General features: G+C 43.2%; 1 protein-coding gene across 1 annotated transcript in view; it reads right to left on the minus strand.

Annotated features, from left to right (window-relative positions):
• METRNL (meteorin like, glial cell differentiation regulator) overlaps positions 1 to 8,962 on the minus strand; it is a 30,061-nt gene extending 21,099 nt beyond the window's left edge. Inside the window, exons 1-2 of the mRNA XM_030534730.1 lie at positions 8,611 to 8,962; positions 874 to 1,262 (exon numbers count right to left, since the gene is read on the minus strand). Coding sequence (XP_030390590.1) covers positions 874 to 1,262; positions 8,611 to 8,720 — 499 coding nt within the window. The 5' untranslated portion in view covers positions 8,721 to 8,962. The remainder of the gene's footprint in view (positions 1 to 873; positions 1,263 to 8,610) is intronic.
• Positions 8,963 to 17,587: the final 8,625 nt, after the last annotated feature.

The following is a 17,587-nucleotide window of genomic DNA, read 5'->3' on the forward strand; positions in this document are numbered from 1 at the left end:
ATCTTTTATTTAGTAGACTAACTTCTGTTGGTGAACAAGATAAGCTTCCAGTGTTGTGTGTAAGCTTGAAAACTTGTCTCTTTCACCAACAGAAGTTGGTCCAATAAAAGATATTACCTCACCCACTTTCTGTCTCTGTAAAGCGTAATTAGGTCAGCAGAGTAGGAGTATCTGCAGAGAGAAAAAGAAAATAAAACAAAAACGAGGCATTTCTCCTAATTAAAATGTTTACTATTCAAAACATGCAGCACTGGGGTCTTTTAAAACAATAAAAGCTGGGAAATAGTGTTAAGCAAGAATCCTGGAGCCTGATTCTGACTCAGGCTGGCTTTAAATGGGTGTAACTTCATTGACTTTGTTTACGACTATAACATGGGCTACATTTAAAATTTAGATTAACCTTGTTATGTCACTCAGGGTGTGAAAAATTCACACCCCCCAAATATTATGTTAAACTGACTTAACCCTCCTCCCCAGTTTAGAGGCAGTTGGGTCAGAATTCTTCCATCGACCCAGCCAGTCAGATAGATGGATTAAGTACAGGGATGGAAAAACCACTTCTGTCACTGTAGGAAGCATCTACACTACAGCTACAGTGGCAACACCACAGCTGTCCCACTGCAGCGCCCATAGTGTAGACGGTATGTGAGGGGAGAATCAGTCACTCCGTGCTGTTCTGGGTCAGTTCTTTGGAATTCAATCCATGTTACTAGCTTTCACACAAAAACTATTCTTCTACATAAAGAAGAATTTATTAGCATGCCCTAAAAGTGCACGAAATTCAGACCTTGATGTGTTCCCACTTATTAACTTTACCATCTGTTATATAACTAACACAGTATATGAAAATGCAGCCAACTGCTCAAAACTCACCAGAAACTGTGTGCAAATCAGATGCCGTCCCCTTGTTTATCAATTCATATTGGAATCCTGTAATTTTCCGGCTAATGTCCTGCTGAGGGGTAGCCTCAATAAACAAGCCCCCTTGATCATAACCAAAGCAATACACTTTATTGGGGCTGCGATCTCCATCTCGGACCAATAGTTTCAGTTCTCCAGTTTTTTCCAAATAAATATTTGCTCCTGAGGAGTCCTTGAAAGGCTTTATGCAAACAGTCAAGTGTTTGTAAGAGGCAGATAATGTATTGGGTCGCAGATTGACTATGAGCGCTCCTGTGGGATACATCCATTTTATTGATCCTTCAGAACAGCGGAGGTAGACCTGTTCAACATCCTTCTTGTGAGACTCATGAGTTAAGCCACTAGGGATAGAGAGAATAGGGAAATTAGATGAGTAGGAGAACTATAAACATTGGTCATAATCTCAGGTAAACAGGTAAGTCAGCAAAACTCTTTATAGCACTATCCATTGTCATGGTTGACAGAGGTCGTCTTGCAAGATCAAGACCGTGAAATGTGTTGATATTTTGGGATGGGCTTTAAAACAGCTCCAGACAAATCCATAAGAAGTTAAATCACAATTCAAAATGAATTCAGAATTAAACCTTAACTTTTTCCATTGCCTATGCAAAACACCCCACAACAAGAACTGCAGCAGAATCTAGTGACATCGGAAAGAGGGTAGACAAACGGTGGCACAAAAAGGAGAACTAGAGTTAATTTCCAGTGAAAGGTAAATAGCAGACTAGTATCTCACTTGCCTGGGAGTAGGCAAAGCCTAAACTGTCTGATCTGAGGAACCTCAACTGCCTGAATGAGGCCTAAACTAAGGACAGCTGTAAAAGATATCTACCCTATGTTACTGATTTATAGTCACCTGGTATTACTGGATATAGTACACAATCCTGAAAACCCGTACACATGTGAGAACTAAAGGTTTGTAAGATATGGCCCACAATATGCAGTACATTTCCAAATTTTTCAGCATTCAAAATGGTTGCTAAGGAAGCGTGTGGTCTAGTGGGAAAAGCTCTGGATGGGTAATCAGAAAATGTGGGTTCTAGTCCCAGCCCTGTCACTAACATGCCATACAGATATGGGCAAGTCACTTCAACTCTGTGCCTGTGTTTCCCCTCCTGTGCTCAGAAACTGCCTCTCCCTCTGTGCTAAGCAGCCTATAATCACAGTGGGCCCCTGATCTCAGCTGGGGCCCCAAGGTTCTCCTCTAACAGAAATAATTAAAAGTTTGGCAGTGAGATTTAAGAACAAAAACCAACACCAGTGTTTAACAATGTTTATTCTAAGGCAGTACTGTGTAGGCAGAAAAATACAGTGAACGATTCTGAATAAGCAAGATCATGAAACATTATAGTGGAGATCTGGTATTGAAAAATAAAGTTTAAGAGCTTCAGCTTCCCTGTAGAGTTTCCTCCTTGGAAGCCTTAAAAAAAGTTAATTTCTGAAGCACATTCCACGAGAGAATCTCGAGTATTTTAGAAATATTAAATAATTAAGCCTCACAACATCTCCATTTTATAGATGCGTAAGCTGAGGCACAGAGACTTGTCCAAAGTCACACAAGAAGTCTGTGGCAGAGTCAGACACAGAACTCATTTTAACATGGCATAATCATGGACATGAATTTCTGGTCTCTCAACACATCTCCAACACACATCTCCCTCTTCCCCACTTCTTCGGTATATTTAGGTACAGAACAAACGATGCTGGATTTAAACTCAGTCAGCATTTAGACAAGTTACGAGAAGCCATGTATAAAAAAGGAAAAAAACAAACCAACATATGGTTTGCATTTACTGTTGATGTGACTCATTATTGTTAGTGTCAATGTAACCCACTTGATAGAGGTTACACAAGGAAGCTCAGAAAAACTCAGTTTTAATAATACTGTCTGCAAACATGTGCTTTTGAATAATCTTGAAAGCCACATCAAGAGCACAAAGGATGGGGGAGAGTGACCAGTTCCTGACCTTTATTCTCTTGCCCTCAGACACACGGTAGTACTTGACATAATCAAGGAACAGAAGTTTCAATGGGATATCTCATATTGACTGCCTATTTACATCTTGTCCACAAAAATCAATTTTTCAATACTGGTTTTGTGCGATGACACTCAGCCAAAACCAGAATGGAAGAAGTTGGTCTTTTGGGCAGAAGGCTTATGCATCACAGAGATATCAAATAAACCCAGAAACTAAGACTTAGGTGATGCATAGGACTTGTGCTGGTCCTCTGCACCGGAGTGAATTTCACCCTAGAAGGATATTGTTAAAACATATGGGGAAAGGTGAAGGGGCAGAAAAGGGAGCTCAAACACAAGAAAACTGCTGCTCTGCTGTAGGTGATCCCAATATTGAGACTGTGAATTTTTGCATGGCAAAAATATATATACACATTCATGCTATTGTTCAAATGAAAGAAAATGGATTCCAAAATTCTTACATGTAGCCAATTATATCCCACATGCAACAAAGTGATGCTGTTAGACAGATACAGTGAGTGGGACTGTCTGCCCTAAAGCACCTAGCATTGGCCATTGTTGGAAGACAGGATGCTGGGCTAGATGGACCACTGGTCTGACCCAGTATGGCCGTTCTTATGTACAGGTACCTGCTGTGTACATCAAGCTCTATTATAATGGAGGACTCAGAAATTGAGCAGATTTCAAAACTTGAGGTAAACCTGCAGAATATTAAAGACCTAGTCCAAATGAAATGGAACTTTTATAATACTGCCATCTATCACCATACTGAAAGTTTGTTCAATTTCATTTTTACTTCTCAGTACCAAGTAATAAACTGTCCCACAGGAACATAATGCAGAGGCCATAAAAGCTATTTTTAAGTTAACTTGAGGTTTTTATTTTTTAAATATATGACACAGCAAGAGGTCAGTTGTTTTATGGTTGTGTTGATGAATAAGGCATTCCCCCCCTCCACTTGCACTGTTTGTTTTCTAGGAGTAGGTCCTAATAAACAATACTTCCTCCTACAAATCCCAAGAGACATATGTTGAGCCACTGCACTTGTCTGCCTGATGTTTAGCCTTCCTGAAGTCTCAAAGGGCCATATAACTGCATGTCTTGAAAGATCCATTACTGCCCTTTGTGAAACCAATTATATATGACAATGCAACAGGCGATGTTTATAAGAGAATGTGTCCACCACAGCTGTGGGAAAGATGTCTGTAATAGGAGCACTTAGCTCTACAGGAGCCCCTGTAGCTCTCAAAGCACTTTTTAAAATGGGAGAAAGCAACATTATCCCCATTTTACAGATGGGTAAACAGATGCCCAGAGAGGCAATGTTACTTGCCCAAGGTCACACAGCCAGTGCATGGAAGAACTGGACTGGACGGAGGTGTCTTTACTCCTAGGGTCTGTCTAAACAAACACTTATTTAGTGGCAAGCCAAGATGTAAAAATGGACCTCACATAACCCTGCCATACATTGCATCTGCGAAGCATGCTGCAGCACACTAATTGTTCCCTAGTGCGCTTTGAAATACCCCGCTTTGAAATGGGAGTAGATCAAAGCACGCTAGGGAACTGTTAGTGGGCAGCTGCAGGCTTCATGCAGACACTTAAAGCACAGCAGGTTAGTGTGGGGTAGATTTACACCCCAGCTTGTCAAAAACTAAATGTTCGCGTAGACAAGCCCACAGTCGGAGTTAAAGGCTACACTGGGTAGGTTTCAGTGGAGTCAAAGCAGCACTTTTCACTCAAAGAAAATGGGACATCTTTAGAATAAACAAAATTATGAATTCTGATTGGACCACATCATGGTGTGGTTTCTAATTTCCTCAGGGGCTTGGGGTTCTCCATTAGGCCTTTTAAGACTGTGCAAGACCTTGCTAAAGACACCTGCAGTGTACGTCAGAGGTCAGCAATCTCTGGCACACGGCTCACCAGGGTAAGCACCTTGGCGGGCCGGGCCAGTTTGTTTACTTGCCACATCGGCAGGTTCAGCCAATTGTGGTTCCCACTGGCCACGGTTCACCGTCCGAGGCCAATGGGGGTTGTGGAGAGCCGCATCCAGCACATCCCTCACCCACGCTGCTTCCAGCCACCCCCATTGGTCTGGGACGGTGAACCACTGTCAGTGGGAGCTGCAGTCCGCCGAACCTGCTGACGCAGCAGGTAAATAAAGTGGCCCGGCCCACCAGTTGCTTACCTTGGCGAGCCGCATGCCAGAGGTTGCCAACCCCTGGTGTAAGTAATCAAATCATATATTATGACAAACTTTCCCTGGCAAATCTGAGACACTGAAAGAAATCATGGCTGAGATTTTCAAAGATGCCTAAGTTATATGGACCAGGCAATTTTCATTAATGGATGGGTGTCCAAAACATTAAGTGTGTAATCTCACCAACTGGAAAAATGCCTTGACACATCAGGTCTGCTTACCTGCATCTGGCAATATCCTATAACTAGTCTGTAAGAACAAGACTGAACCTCCAATGGCACTTAGACACAAAGATGATAGGCACCTTATAAATTGCTAATGTAGACAGACAGCTATAAAGACAACTAATTGATTGCAAAATGCTATACTTTAAACAAAGAATTCCTTCCTGACCCCAGGGAGCAAATAGCTTGTGCCTTTAAGCATGGGATTTGATTGCCCTGTCTAAAAAAAAGTTAGTTTCGTATCTATTTATTCTTAAGAAGCAAAATCATTTTTATGGATAGAGTGGATGACACACAAACAGTACCCATAAAGTGACAATTAGATGATAATTGAGGGGTATCAGTCACAAGGTCACTACCTCTTTTCAGAAGGTCTAAGAGGTCAGCTTGAATCTATATGCAATTGCCTTTGTCTCATCCTGAGCTCCAAATTAATTTACATTTTGGATATAGTAGTGACACATAAGCTGCTCAATATGGGCAGTTCCACCTATTTTTAAGAAGTCAGCCCTTCTGCTCTTGTGCAACTGAAAGGATCACCAAGGATGTGTCATTTCCTTAATAAGCAAAAATGGGGTTGACCGGTGACAATGGGAAATTCCAAGCCCAGGTCACCAATTCAGCTCCAAACTCTCTGTAGCAAAGAATGACTCACATTTCTCTCAACTATCCCCTTTGGCTGGCAGTCAAAAAACGGAGTGGCTCAGGACAGAGTCATGTCCAACCCTGCCTTGTCAGTGGGAGGGTCACCAGCTCAGATAGGAGGAGGAGGGCAAGAGCCCTAAAAAATCCAAACTGGATTTGTGTGTATACACAGATGACATTGCCATCCATGTTCTAGGCCTCATTTATGCAAAGCTGAAACGCTCAGGGTGGTGGAGTAAAGATGACAGTCTCTGCCCCCAAACTATAGATCCATGGAGCTATGTATGAAAAGCAGATTGCTAGGAATTTGCTACTGAAATTGAACTGTAGGCTTTGTCCCGTGTCAGTTGTACATTGCAAACACACACATCCCCAACTGTATTTATAGTTCAACATTTTACCAATTGCCACGAGTCACTAGAAGTTCATAAATAGTTGCCAACTGTATGCATCTTTCAGATTGTACAGAATAATCTGGACTAAGAGTACATAGCGTAATAAATCTATATTTCTCTGCTTTGAACAATCTCCATTCCAAAACATCTTTCCATTTCAAGTTAAACTAAACTCTTATTTTAATCAATTCAGATTAAACAAACACATATAGTATTACGTTAACTGTGTTACGTTGGTACCCCATTAAAAACAGGTTTAGCCAAACCAAAAACCAAATATACATGTGTACTTAATTTAGCAACATTTTTGACTGTGAATATAAATGAGAGATTTTTTAGATTATAAACAGTAGACGATGTTGAAAACCATGAAGACACATTAAAGTTATTACAGAGGATTAAAGTTTAGGAGCCAAACACTTTGAGCGTTCAAGAGGTTTCACAACTAGGGTGATTAGAATAGTTATGGCAGCCAAAGAACAATTGTCTACAATTTGCCTTAAATGATTTTGGTGTAATCCAGAGCTACTGCATTGAAGTTACTCCACCAGTGTAATTAAGAGCAGAATCTGGCCGAATAGCTTTATATATCAGTGTGGTGAAGCAGTGAGTTCCATAGGGGGTGAAATCTGAATGAAGCTAGGTAAAATGTTAATGGGAACACACAAAGTGCCTGATTCTCCTCTCACTTACACCAGTGTAACTCTATTGACTTTAGCAGAAATATTCCTGATTTCCACCAAAGTAGGTGGAGAATTGGGCCTAAAAATCTTTATCCTATTACAAACTATCCAGGTGCTTTGAAATAAACATGAAAAATAAACAAGGTAACCACCAACAATTAAAACAAAATATCTGAGCCAGACAATTCCTTAATTACCTCTCTCTGTGTGTGTATGGTATAAATAGGACAAAGATAGTATACATACACAGTCAACTTTCACCACAAAAAGGACTTGCAGGTGTATTACATTAGGACAAAGTTAATGCCAAGTGTAGGAGGTCACCAGACATGAGTTACAAAACAGGTTATTTCGGTGTTAGGTTGCACAGATGCGGAAGGTGTTGTGGGGGAGGCAGCCTTAGCAGGCATGGGAAGGGTATTTCTACTGGCCACATCTCCCCCTGGCAAGTCTTTGGTAATGCTGATAGTTACTCCTGGAATGTTAATCAACCCCCTTCTCTCTATCCCGCCTCCAAAAAACAGACCAAAAGAGGGGAAAGATTTTTGCTACAACCAAATCCAAATTCCACATAAACACAGAAATCTGGGCCAACTCCTTCCTCCTCCATCAGGGACAAAACTTTCATTGATGTCAATGGAAGAAGGATCGGGGCCTCTACTCCGTAAAATTTCACACAAGACTATGGAGAGAGGCACTGAGAAAGTGACTGGGGACACGTAAATCCATTTTATAGCTCCACCTCACCATATCTGATCAAGACCTTCGTGCCTTTTCGTTTCAATATTAAACGGCTGACAAGACACAGATATTGAATGGCAGAGAGATGGGGGGTGGGGGTGAGGATCCGAAAGGAGGACCCCCTCCCCCTAGAAATAGTGTAAATAAGGAATCGGTCCACTGAAATCATAAAGTGACACGGGGCAAAACTGAGGCAAGGAAAGGAGAATCAAGCCCGAAAACGTAACCCTTGGCCTCGTAGCTCTTAAACAACTGCAGAGAGGCAGAGGCATTCTATCGACACAGTAGGAATGAAAAATTATTCGGACGGGGAGCCGAGGGGGATCTCATTAAAAGGAAAGACACTGTTCAAAATCAAGTTGTCTCTTTTCTCTCCTTCAGCCACGCGAGGGGAGGGGAGGAGGGGGGAGACGGTGAAAGGGTGAAATCCTGCCACAGATGGAACAGATCCATCCTCTGGGTTAAATCTGCTATGGTCGGGGCTGCCAAATTGTGACGATTTCAACCAGATTTAAAAAGCGGGGCAGACATCCCGCAAAGAGCCCCTCTCCCTCCCTCCCATGCCGGAATGTTAAAGACGAGCAGCACATTGCATGGCTAGGCTGGACACTGAGCTGCCCCGGAACAAACGGAGAAACTGAACGAAAGCGCTTTCAGAATTTAATCCAAATCCGGGGGGGGGGGGACACGGCAGCGCTGACTGTCTCCTTCCCCCGGAGCTCAGGACATGCCCCGCTGGGGCTCGGGACATGTCCCGCTCGGGCTCCTCCTCCTCTCCCCACACGGCTGGCGGGGCAGGAGGGGGTGGCTCGGTCCTTACCTCCCCTTCCAGTTGCACAGGTCGCTGGAGTACTGCCCGGCGCCCCCCCGGCACAGCAGCCCCAGCCCCAGGAGCAGCGGCAGCAGCCCGGGCGCTGGAGCGCTCAGCATGGTCCCTCGCAGCAGCCCCTCTGCTCTGACACTGCGCGATGCAATGGCAGGGGTGGAGGGGAGGAATCCGCGGCGTGCAAGGAGGCTTCCCTACATGGTGGGGCCAGAGGGGGGGATTGCACGGGCAGCCTGCCACTGGGAAAGGAAGCGCAGATGCCGGCAGAGCTGCTACCCCGTGCCCATCCCGGCGGGCTGCTCCTCGCTCAGCCGCTCGCTCCGCTCTGAAGTTTCCTTCCCCCAGCTCTCTAGACTCCCAGCTGAGGGGCGGGGAGCTGCCTTGCCTCCCGGAGCCACCCACAAAACTCGGCTCCTCCCGAACGGGGGCCTGCAGTCAAGAGCTAGCAAAACCCGGCACCGGATTGCTTCCCTTGGCACAGTTCGAGGCCTTGCTGCTTATGAACGGGTCTAGCCCTCATTGTGTAGCGTCTGCTCTCCCTCCCTCCCCGCTACAGATTTGTTCCCTTCCCCTAACAGGGCACATGCCAGGCAAGGTAACCCTCCTTCAGTATCACATTCGCCCTCCTGTTGAAAAACCACAGGACAAAGGGCAGCCACTTCAAAGGTATCAAATACAAGTGTAACTATCATCTTCAGACTTCTCCCTACTGCTGCCCCTCAGGACCGGCGCTAGGGGTTTGAGCGCCCTAGGCGGATGGCAATTTCGCCGCCCCGCGTGCTGGTCCCGCAGCTCCGGTGGAGCTGCCACGGTGGTGCCTGCGGAGGGTCCGGTGCTCCGTGGCTCCGGTGGAGCTGCCGCAGTCGTGCCTGCAGGCGGTCCACCGGAGCCGCACGAGCAGCCGACTGTCCGCAGGCACGACTGCGGCAGCTCCACCGGAGCCGCGGAGCACCGGACCCTCCGCATGCACCCCTGCGGCAGCTCCACCGGAGCCGCCTGCCGCCCCCTCCAGCAAAACGGCGCCCACCAATTATTCTGGTGCCCTAGGCGATTGCCTAGGCTGCCTAAATGGTAGCGCCGGCCCTGCTGCCCCTGCTCATCTCTTCCCTCATCTTCACTGGCACCCACCAGCATAAGCCTCATTACCCCTTCTTCTGTCCATTCCCATCTCCGTCCTTGCTTTCATATTACCCATTCCCCCACACCTGGCATCGCCGCCCCATTAGTAGGAGCCTTTACTCTACTTAAATCCTTATGCCACACCCATCAACTGGTATTCAATGCTTGATGTGGTCTGAAAAAAGTGGGGATCTGTTTCATAATCTGGGAGCAGCAGTGGTGGTAAAACAGCACTTAGCATGCATCCCTCGGTTACCCAACTTGATTTAAACAAAAGCATTGCTGTTGGGTCTGCAACCCTTTGCCCTGTCCCTCATCTCCTCTCTTTTAAAAACTGGTGGTATTAGAACGCCTTCCAGAGTTAAGTACAAACACAGAGACCAGCATCTACCATCTGAGGTTTCCTCTCTGTTCCTCTCCTGAGAGGGAAAAGTTACATTCAATGTGTTTTCTCTCCCTCCATCCTGCCACCCCCTTTCAACTGTGGGTGTATATGAGGTTAATACATTTCATGTTGCTTAGCAGGCAAGCGAAGTTGAAGCAGCAAAGTTTACATTTCTGCTGGAGAGAGAAAAGGTTTGTTGTCACTCTAAGGGCCTGTCTACATCGTGGAAGTTTGGTCACATGCAGCTATACTGGTAAAGTGTAACGCTGACAGACCCCGCTTGTCGGCTTGAGGCAGGGACCTCTGGAGGTTAGTGCAGGAGCCTCTACCTCAGGAGCTAAAAGCCAACTGGCTGTTAGCTAAGGCTGAGAGCAGACTCACTTTCTCTCTCTATCTCTAAGTCAGTGGTTCTCACATTTGTATACTGGTGACCCCATTCACACAGCAAGCCTCTGAGTGTGACCCCCCTTATAAATTAAAAACACTTTTTAATATATTTAACACCATTATAAATGCTAGAGGCAAAGCGGGGTGGGGGGGAGGCTGGCAGCTCACAACCCCCCCATGTAATAGCCTTGTGACCCCATGAAGGGTCCTTACTCTCAGTTTAAGAACCCCTGCTCTAAGTGGTCTTGGTGGCACTAGATGGGGACAGAACACCACATGCGGGAGGTGCTTGATCCCCCTCTTCCCCTGGCCCTTCCCCTTTTTTTTTTTTTAAATTATTAGGGTTGGAAGGGACCTAAGGAGATCATCTAGTCCAACAACCCCTTGCTCAAAGAATGACCAATCCCCACTTCCCTAAGTAGCCCCCTCAAGGACTGAGCTCACAACCCTGGGTTTAGCAGGTCAATGCTCAAACCACTGAGCTACCCCTGCCCTTCCCCAAATCTCTGCCCCAGCCCCGCCTCCTCCCTCCCAGAGCTTATTACACCACAGAGGGGAGCTTGGCTCGGCACCCATGTGTCCTAGTGCAACTTACTGTGGTACCTTATTAGAGTAAGTAACATGGTTTATATTAGGGATTTATTTGGGCCAGGGCAAGTTTCCTTAATAGAGATAGGCCCTATCTTTCCGCAGCAGCATTCCCTTTGTCTCCACTTTCAAGGAAGTACTCAAATCCCACCTCATTTGTAAAACTTTCAAACTCTAATGAGCAGACCACACTCTGGATACCCTCTTGTCTTGTTTGTAATGTCCCTACCTGTGGTGATTTTAGATTGTAAACCCTTTCTGATAGATACCCAGTTGATATTTGGCAAGTGACTGAGAAAGAAGCCAGCAGCAGGGAATACATTCAAGAATTTGAACAGGGTGGCAAGAGAAGAACCAGGCCTGAGAAAAAAACAACCGAGACCAGAGGAGACATGAATGCAAATGGTTAGGGGGAGAAACCTGGATCTAGCAGCAGTGAGGTGCTACACAAACCACTCTTTCATTCTTGAGGCACTGCATTTCTCTTGAATGAAACAGCAGCGGAGTGGCAGAATTATGAAGTACTTCTATAGATAGGAAAGGGGTTAAAATACTTCCAGATCATTGAGCTTCGTGGTCTACTGTGTCCTTTAAATTATCAGTCACACACATTTTGTGAAGTGCACTACACAAGTTTTTCTAGGCAGCAGTTCACAGATAAGCATTAAACATTCAAATCTTATTTGCAATGTGGTATATCATTATTCTAGTGCTTTATAAAGCACTCTTCACAAGTGTCAGGGTGCTGTGTAAGGGGATATCAGACACAAAACAATATATTATAGTTTTGAGGTGGTGCTTCCATTCTGCCTGTATATGAAAGGTAGAATCTTTAACAGTGCATTCCCTTCCATTTCCATTCCATGTAGTTTTTGTTTTGTAAATTAGGGGTATTTATTGTTGATTATACAGTATTAACATTATTATTATAATTACATCAAATGATGCAATGCATGTAAAAATGTAATTTACATGCAGGAGCAACATTGAGCAATGTAATAAAACATGTCATAATGCAAAATTCTTCATTCTACTGAGCATGTGCAGTTGCACACACTTTAAAGTTCAGAACCTCAATTTCTTCTTTATAAGAAGTTTTTGTTTGTGAGGACATTTTGATTGCAAATAGTACTGGAAAGGAAAGCATACAAAAACAGCATTGTATTCTTTTATTCTTAAATTTGTCCCTCTGTGTACCTCTTTACATAGCCCCATCAGGCCATCACTGTAATGCATGAGTGCCTTTGTTATACATTCATTTCAACCCACTGTGTTGAGGAAAAAAGAAATAAGATCAGGTAGCCTGTCACATAAAAACCTGGAGTAATGAGTGCTATTTTGAAATGACCAATAGCTCTGGCTTTGTATCTTCACTTACTTCAAAAATTCCAGTGGCAATTAGTTCTACAGACTCAATCACACATTAAAGACATGGAGGCCCAAAACCCCACTTCTAACCTCCGTGTCTCTATGGTATTTGTGTTGTTCCCTATTACCAACTTCACCTCCGCCAGACCAAAGCACTACTGCATGCTATTGGACATCAAACATGGGCAAACCAAGGATCCACTACTGCAAGCCATGCCTAAATTAAGATTTTTCCCAGTTCAAAAGTGCTGCTTTTCCAGTTCATAAGTGACTGGCAGTATTAGATATAGAAATTCTGTAACAAAGTGGGATACTTGGTGTGTTCATTTGCATATCAAAACCCAAAATGCTCTTCCGGCTGCTCACAGCTAGTCCATAGTAGTGCTGTTGGCTGAGATCTGGGAACACACTCAATGGGTGAGGCAGTTTTTGGATGCACTGAGCTTTTTTGTTTGAGCTGTGAAAAGCAAATATTGTTTCAAGAGAAAACATTCTGAACACTCATTTTTGCACTTATTATTCAGAAACAGCAATAAATAAGATACATTATACAATATAATAATGAGCTATAAAAATAAAATAATTCCTATGCACAGCATACCAAGTTTTCATCAGGAGCCATTTTATTTTTGAGACTGATTTATAAAACCCTAAAACCAGAAGTTAATAAGTGAAATTTCTGTAAAACAGAACTATACTCTCCAGTGCTGTACGTTACTACCAGCGGTCAGGCACTTGAGCGGATGTAAACTCTATTGCCTTCCACTGGCGGTCCATGTATGCAGAGCAAGTAGAAGGATTGAGGCCTAGTTATTGACTGGATGATACTACATTTTCATTTAGATGAACTTGCTTGAATATTCACAGTTATGTATCCATGCCAAAAAAGGATTATATTTTTAAAAGATTCAGAGAATATGAAGCTGCAGAAAGGGGGATTATCTGGGAGAAAGATAAGCAATTTGTTTCAATACTAAAAAAAAATAAAAAAAAATCCATGGTTCAATTGATTGATTGATTATTGATGATGGGCTCACACGCCAATCTGGATTTAAACTTTTTCCAAAGGATGTCGGTGTACTAGTGGATAGAAACCATATTAAGGGCACATTAGATCCAGGATTTTGATTTAAGTGCATCTCAGATAAACATACAAAGCTGGTGTAAACAGCGTGATAGAGTGAACGCATTGAAAGGCCTCATTCAACACTGTTATTCTGAAGGAAATACATATGTAGGAAAATCCATGAGAGCTATACTACTGATTACGTAACCAACAGGCTCCTCGGGGCCCGTGACCATGAGTTTCGCAACCCCTACAACCAGATCTTGCTCTGCTGATTTGTTTCAATCTCAGACAAGGCATGCTATTCTCATTGGAGGAGGTAAATCCAGCCTCCTCGCTACAGGGGGACCCTTGTGCTAACTTGCCAGATCCTCTCTAGCCATTGTGGATAATCTTCAGTCCTAGATTGGTGTGACAGAGGAGGAGACCTGAAGGGGTGACATAAAGTGGGGCATATTTTTCAAGGAAAGAGGAAAGAACATTTTATAGAGGATCAAGGCCAGCATATAATGGCATGGAGAGAAAGCAAGAGAGGAAGATGCAGATAACATAAGAAGAAGAAATGATATAAAAGCTAGAAGGAGGACAGAGGATAGAAATACAAGGAGATAAATATTAAACAAATAGGACTTGGAGAGGATACATACAGTGCACCAATGGGCAGACACTGAAATGCCAAGAGTTTTCTGTCCTTAAGAGTGAGATTTACAGCCCCAAACAGTGAAATTCAAGGCCAAAGAGTGAGATTTTCCAGGTGGTGTGTTAGGTCATTGTTTAAGTCAGGGACTCTCATCTTTGGTGCTTGGCAACAACCAGTAGTCCAGAGTTTTAATCCAACCAGCACTTAATAGCTTGTTATGAAATGAAACACTTAAAAGTCCTAATTCATATTAAAGTCTAGGGCATCTGAGAATTAGATATGGAGTGCAAACCAGTGGATTTTAATAAAAACAATTATTTGCTGGTTTGGAACAAAAACCTGGATAATTGAAGATCCCTGAGGACATGAATTTGTCCAGTGTGGTTTAAATTTTGAACTGTATTTTGCAGAACCTGCAACCTTTCAATCAAGTTCTGCTCGTTTTTTGGGCAAACTCATATTTTTTTGACCTTCAAGTGTTCACTCCCACCCCTGCAGAGCATCTTCTCGCAAGCATATAGAATGCTGGCCTGTAGCTCCATGGTTACCACAGTCAGACAGTACACAAGCTCGGAAAGCAGCTTTCCAGGCTCTAAGCCCCCTACCTCAGGCCTCGGATCTATTGTTGTCTCTTGCAGTACCTGAGTAAAAATATTATAAATCTATATATATTTACTCAAAATGAGGGAGATAAGCTTAGGAATGTATGTGAGAGTGTGAGATAGCATGTTAATGAGTGAGTCTCACACCCAATAAGTGATGCTTGACATATCTGCAGACAGGAAAGGGTCTGAGAATAATGGAGTAGGTGGGAGATTCAGTGTTTGAACTGAGGGATTTGGGGCAGAGCACATCCTTGCCTCTGAAAGAGTTAATCTGAGTGGTGGGAATTAACTCAGCCAGAATCACATCTCTTGGATTACTTCTATCTGTCCATGTCTATTAGAAGAGCCCATCACCGGGGATCTGAGTATAGATCTGGTCACTCCTAAGCCATCACTGCTCATGGCTGACTTTTACCTTGGCTCAAAGGTGTTTTTTTAGAGCAAACTTTTTGCCTTTGGAATGTACCAGACTGCAGCAGATGACAGGCCTTGTCTTAAAAAAAAAAAAAAAAGAAAGAAAGAAAAGAAAAGAAAAAAAATAACCAAACAAAAAACACCCCAAACTTTCCCAGGGGAGGATATCTCACTGAGTGTCAGTTTATACTGAACTCCAGTTACAGGCATCATGATTTTTGGTGCAAGTTAGTCAGTTCGGACTCTGCTGTTTAACAAGAGTAAGATGGTATTCACTAAGTATTGAGGCCAAGGGAAAACTCCTTTGAGCTATGCTGCCTTGTCCTCCAGAACACACAGGCAGCATTCTTAGATAAACAAACAACTACCCACTGAACTGGCAGCTCATGCTACAAGCACAATTGAACTTCCGTCTCTGGATGTTTGAATTAGGATCGCAATCAGCTACCTCTAGAATCCACAGATTTTGCTGAGGACACAAGAGTGAAGCTTGAGTTTTAAAATCTAATTCTCCAATAAACAGGAACCCCCTGAAATTTCAATGTTTAGGCAAGCAAGTTACGAGAGGTAACATACCATAAACAATGGAGACACCTAGACTTGCGATGTAATAAAACCAGATGAATCTTAAAACATACATCAGCTACCAAACATACAACCCAAATGTGAAGAGTAGCACTACATCTGAATGAAATAAAATCAGTTTACTCTGAATTTATAAAGGCAGACAAGACAAACCATTTGTTGTTTATAGAGACAAATATCTTTTATCATTTGCCTATCTAGATACTGGCATTTATACGACCCATTACCACCACTTCCACAATATTTGAAAAACTCACAATCATTGTCATCTCAACGGATCAGTACCTGGTTAAAAGAAAGGTAACAAACGCTAGGAATAAATAGTCAGTTTTCGCAATGGAAAGTGGTAAATAGCAGGGTCCCCCAAGGATCTGTATTGGCACCTGTGCTGTTTAACATATTCGTAAGTGATGTGGAAAAGAGGGTAAAGAATAGGTGGCAAAGTTTGCAGACAATACAAAGTTATTCAACATAGTAAGTCCAAAGCTGACTGCAAAGAGTTACAAAAGGATCTCACAAAACTGAGTGACTGTGCAACAAAATGGCAGATGAAATTCAATATTGATAAGTACAAAGTAATGCACATTAGAAAAAATAATATCAACTATACATACAAAATGATGGGGTCTAAATTAGCTGTTACCACTCAAGAAAAAGATCTTGGAGTCATTGTGGCTATTTCTCTGAAAACATCTGCTCAGTGTGCAGTGACAGTCACAAAAGCAAACAGAATGTTGGGAACCATTTGGAAAGGGATAGAAAATAAAACAAAATATCGTAATGATACTATATAAATCCATGGTACATCCATATACATTGAATGCTGTGTGTAGTTCTAGTCATACCATCTCAAAAAAGTTATATTAGAATTGGAAAAGGTACAGAGAAGGATAAGAAAAATGATTAGGGATATGGAACAACTTCCATACAAGGAGAAATTAAAAAGACTGGGACTGTTCATCTTAGAAAAGAGACACAACCTGTAGAACCTCTTGCCATGGGATGTTGTAATGGCCAAAAGCATAACTGGATTAAAAAAAAAAAGAAGAAGCTAAATTCATCAAGGATATTGACTGTTAGCCAAGATGGTCAGGGATGCAACCACATACTCTGGTTATTCCTAAACCTCTCACTGCCAAAAGCTGGGACTGGATGACAGGATGGATCACTCGATAATTGCCCTGTTTGGTTAATTTCCTCTGAAGCATCTGGCACCAGCCACGGTCGGAAGACAGATACTGGGCTAGATGGACCATTGGTTTATATGGCCATTCTTATATTATCCCCATTTTACAAATGAAGAGCCATGGCAAAGAGAGGTTTCATTACTTGGCCAAGGTGATAAAGGAGTCTGTGGAGCAGCAGGGAATTGAAACCAGATCTCCCTAGTCCCATTTTAGTGCCCTAACCACTGGACCATCCATCCTTCCAGACCTCAGAGAATGGCCTCCATCACTATGGTATTGGAGTGAAGGGAGAGTGACAGTTAAAAAGTGATTAAAAAGGCAAAATGGGACAAATCATATCTCCAGCCAAGTCTGAGAAGCCGGGCTTGGGGTCATGAAACCCTACTGTTCTGCTCCCCCCACCCATTAGGTTGCTGAGCTGCTCTGTATCATCAGAGGTACAGGAAAGCACAGAACTTGCATTCCCCAATCACACTCAGCATGAAGAAATGGGAAAGATAGTGGCAGTTGGACATATATTCTCACAGTTGATTGCAGCTTCTACTGAATGGATCAAAAAAGTGACCCAAAGTTCAAAGGATGTGTGAAAAACCTAGAGCACCTCCCCTCCCACACAATGACACTGCT

The sequence above is a fragment of the Gopherus evgoodei genome, chromosome 15 (assembly GCF_007399415.2).
Source record: "Gopherus evgoodei ecotype Sinaloan lineage chromosome 15, rGopEvg1_v1.p, whole genome shotgun sequence".
NCBI classification, from domain to species: Eukaryota; Metazoa; Chordata; order Testudines; family Testudinidae; genus Gopherus; species Gopherus evgoodei.